Source organism: Gossypium arboreum, chromosome 2, assembly GCF_025698485.1.
Source record: "Gossypium arboreum isolate Shixiya-1 chromosome 2, ASM2569848v2, whole genome shotgun sequence".
NCBI classification, from domain to species: domain Eukaryota; kingdom Viridiplantae; phylum Streptophyta; class Magnoliopsida; order Malvales; family Malvaceae; genus Gossypium; species Gossypium arboreum.
This window is the reverse complement of record NC_069071.1, coordinates 1,356,168-1,358,762: the sequence shown is the minus strand read 5'-3', so window position 1 is coordinate 1,358,762 and position 2,595 is coordinate 1,356,168. Positions and strand designations below refer to the sequence as shown.

At 36.3% G+C, this 2,595-nt stretch overlaps 1 protein-coding gene across 1 annotated transcript; it reads right to left on the bottom strand.

The window, feature by feature from the left end:
• Positions 1 to 402: 402 nt before the first annotated feature.
• Positions 403 to 1,918, bottom strand: LOC108459486 (probable galacturonosyltransferase-like 1). Its single transcript, XM_017758865.2, has one exon. The coding sequence runs from the start codon at positions 1,788 to 1,790 to the stop codon at positions 690 to 692; it is 1,101 nt and encodes a 366-aa protein (XP_017614354.1). The 5' UTR covers positions 1,791 to 1,918; the 3' UTR covers positions 403 to 689.
• Between the last annotated feature and the right edge of the window lie 677 nt (positions 1,919 to 2,595).

Here is a 2,595-nt window from a genome sequence, read left to right as displayed (position 1 = left end):
GCTCCAACAACACCATTATAGGTTTTCTAATTTTCACAATCAATGTCCTTGATTTTTGCAAATTATTACCATTTAAAAAGATGAAATATTGATGCAATAATATCAATTACTTCAACATGCCAAAAAACCAAGAACAAATCAACATTAAAAGCTTCCTACAAGAAAAAGAAAACATTAAATGATTGATTTGAAAATCAACAGCATTTTATATGGACGGTGAATTAGCAAAAATTAATAGCTCAACTCCTCGATCTTTGAAAAGTAGGGGACAAAATCACAATTAAACCAACAAAAAGAATTCAATTTATATGCAACAAATTAATTGGATTAGCTTCTTAGTTTTCGTAAAGTAAAAGACAAACCAAAGTAAAGTAGAGGGACTAAATCATAATTAAACCAAACTACCAAAAAAGCTTTTGATCTTTAATTTCTGTAGTAGGCATAACATGTATTATATACTGTCCTCAACAATACATAGATAAAGAAAAGAAGCAAAGATTGTACTAAGATTGTTAATGTTCACTGCTATAGAATCTATGAACATATATCTCCAAGAAAATTTATCTTAAAATTTTCCACTCAGATCCATTTTTTTTTCTCTATAAGTTCCATGGCATCATTGAAAGAAAAAATCTCAGCCCAGAAAAAGAAAATTATTGTTGAAAAAAACATATACTAATCATAATTTTTTAAGATTCTAAAGCAAAGGGTGTTTGTAGCAGATCATAAGGAGCCCATAAAGCATCTAAAGGACATGGTCGATTAGCATCAAGTCTCACCCATGGCTTCCCTTTACCACTCCAATGTAATAAACTAACCCGACCCGGATGTAAATTTCTGCATAATCCTCTATAATTGTCACCTCCAAGCCCGTGTTGGTTCCATCTATGATCAACAGGTGCTATGGTGCCTGCAAAGACGAGTAAAAATGGTGGCAATGAACCTAACTCGTAGATCCTTATTCTTTTTTGAAGCTCCATCCATTCGATGATTTTGGTGGTGTAATCACCCTCACGCCATTTTTGTAAGTCTATGACCATTACACCGGTGTTGAAGTAACAAGGTTTCCGGCCTGCGAAGGTTAGGGAAAGTGTGGGGTTGGACCAGAAGGTTGGGGTGAAGTATGAAGTGAAGTTGGCGTTGCAATATTCCGGGGCGGCGAGAACGGTGTTTTCGTCCAGTGGGGTGGCGGCGAGTTTGGCTATGTCGTCGACTAGGACGAGGTCGGAGTCTAGGTAAACGATGCGGTGTATGCAATGAGGGAGGAGGTCGGCGAGGTAGTTCCGGGCGTAGTTGAGTGGGGAGTCGAGTGCTGACCGGATGGATGTTGAGATAAGGCCGGACACGACGGAGGAGTCGTATGGGTAGATTTGGAACTTAAGGGAAGGGAAAGAGTGGGTGATTGTAAGGCGGAGGTGACGGTGGTCGGCGGTGGAGGTGGAGACGAAGTGGAAAAGGATGTTTTGAGGGCAAGAAGAGTGTTGCAGGATGGAAAAAATAGCTGCCATTGAACCACGCGAATAGGCGGCATCGAGGGTCATTGCTACATGAACAGCTTCATGGGAACACATTTCATTGGTGGTGCCATTAATGGAAGGACAAGTGGGTGCGTTATAAAATTGTGGAGCTTCTTTGAACTTTTGGTCATTATTAGTGGTGGTTGAAGCCAAGGAAGGGGCGGCATTTACGGCGGAGATGAGGAGGAAAAGGAGGAAGAGGTGGTGACGGTGGTGGTGGTGGTGGTGTCGGTGGAGTTGATTTGCTGGGATTACTAATGCAAATTTGGACATCTTTTGTTGGTGGGAGTTTAGATTTTTGGTTTTCTAAGCTTTTAATATAGGGGAAAAGGGAACACATCAATGATTTCTAATTTCTTTTGTGTTTTCAACTTTGAACCCAAAATAAAAAACCCCACGTTTGGGTTTAAAATTAAAAAAAACAGGTACTTCTAGGGACCAATGGTCAAGCTATTTTCGGGTGTGGACACTGAGAATTAATTACTGTAATGATAAAATTTAAAAAAATCGATGATGAATATGTATAGATATGTTAAAAATATTAAATTAAAATTATTAGAAATAAGTAAAATTGTAATTTTATAAATAATAATATTTTTATTGTTGTTCTTTATTATTGATTAATTTAAGCGTATTGATAATTACATTTTATGTATTTTAATGATATTCAACAAACAATTATGGAAATCCAAAAATTATGGGTTTGATATTCGTTTTTTTTTTCCCACTCAGTTGATACAAATTTATTAATAAGAGAAAGACATTGATAAAAAAATAAAAAAGATTATAAAAACTCTCAGAATAATTGTTCAAATTGAAACACTTTCGATCTGAGACTTCTAACTAGTTGAAAGATAGAATTCAGCCATCACCCTTTAACACAACATATAAACGCATAAGAGTGAAACAGGATAGAAAAACACTCATCACCAAGCAAAAATCATTTCACCACCAAGTTTTAAATAACGCAAGTCTCTTCACCTCTGCATTAGCAAGAGCATTAATCATTTCATTACCATGCCTATAAACAAATACGAAGTGTCGAACAAGTTGATTAATACTTAAATGTAAATCAAAT

Bases quoted from the DNA above. Each gene is read 5' to 3' on its own strand.
- LOC108459486 (XM_017758865.2), bottom strand. From the start codon at position 1,790: ATGTCCAAATTTGCATTAGTAATCCCAGCAAATCAACTCCACCGACAC.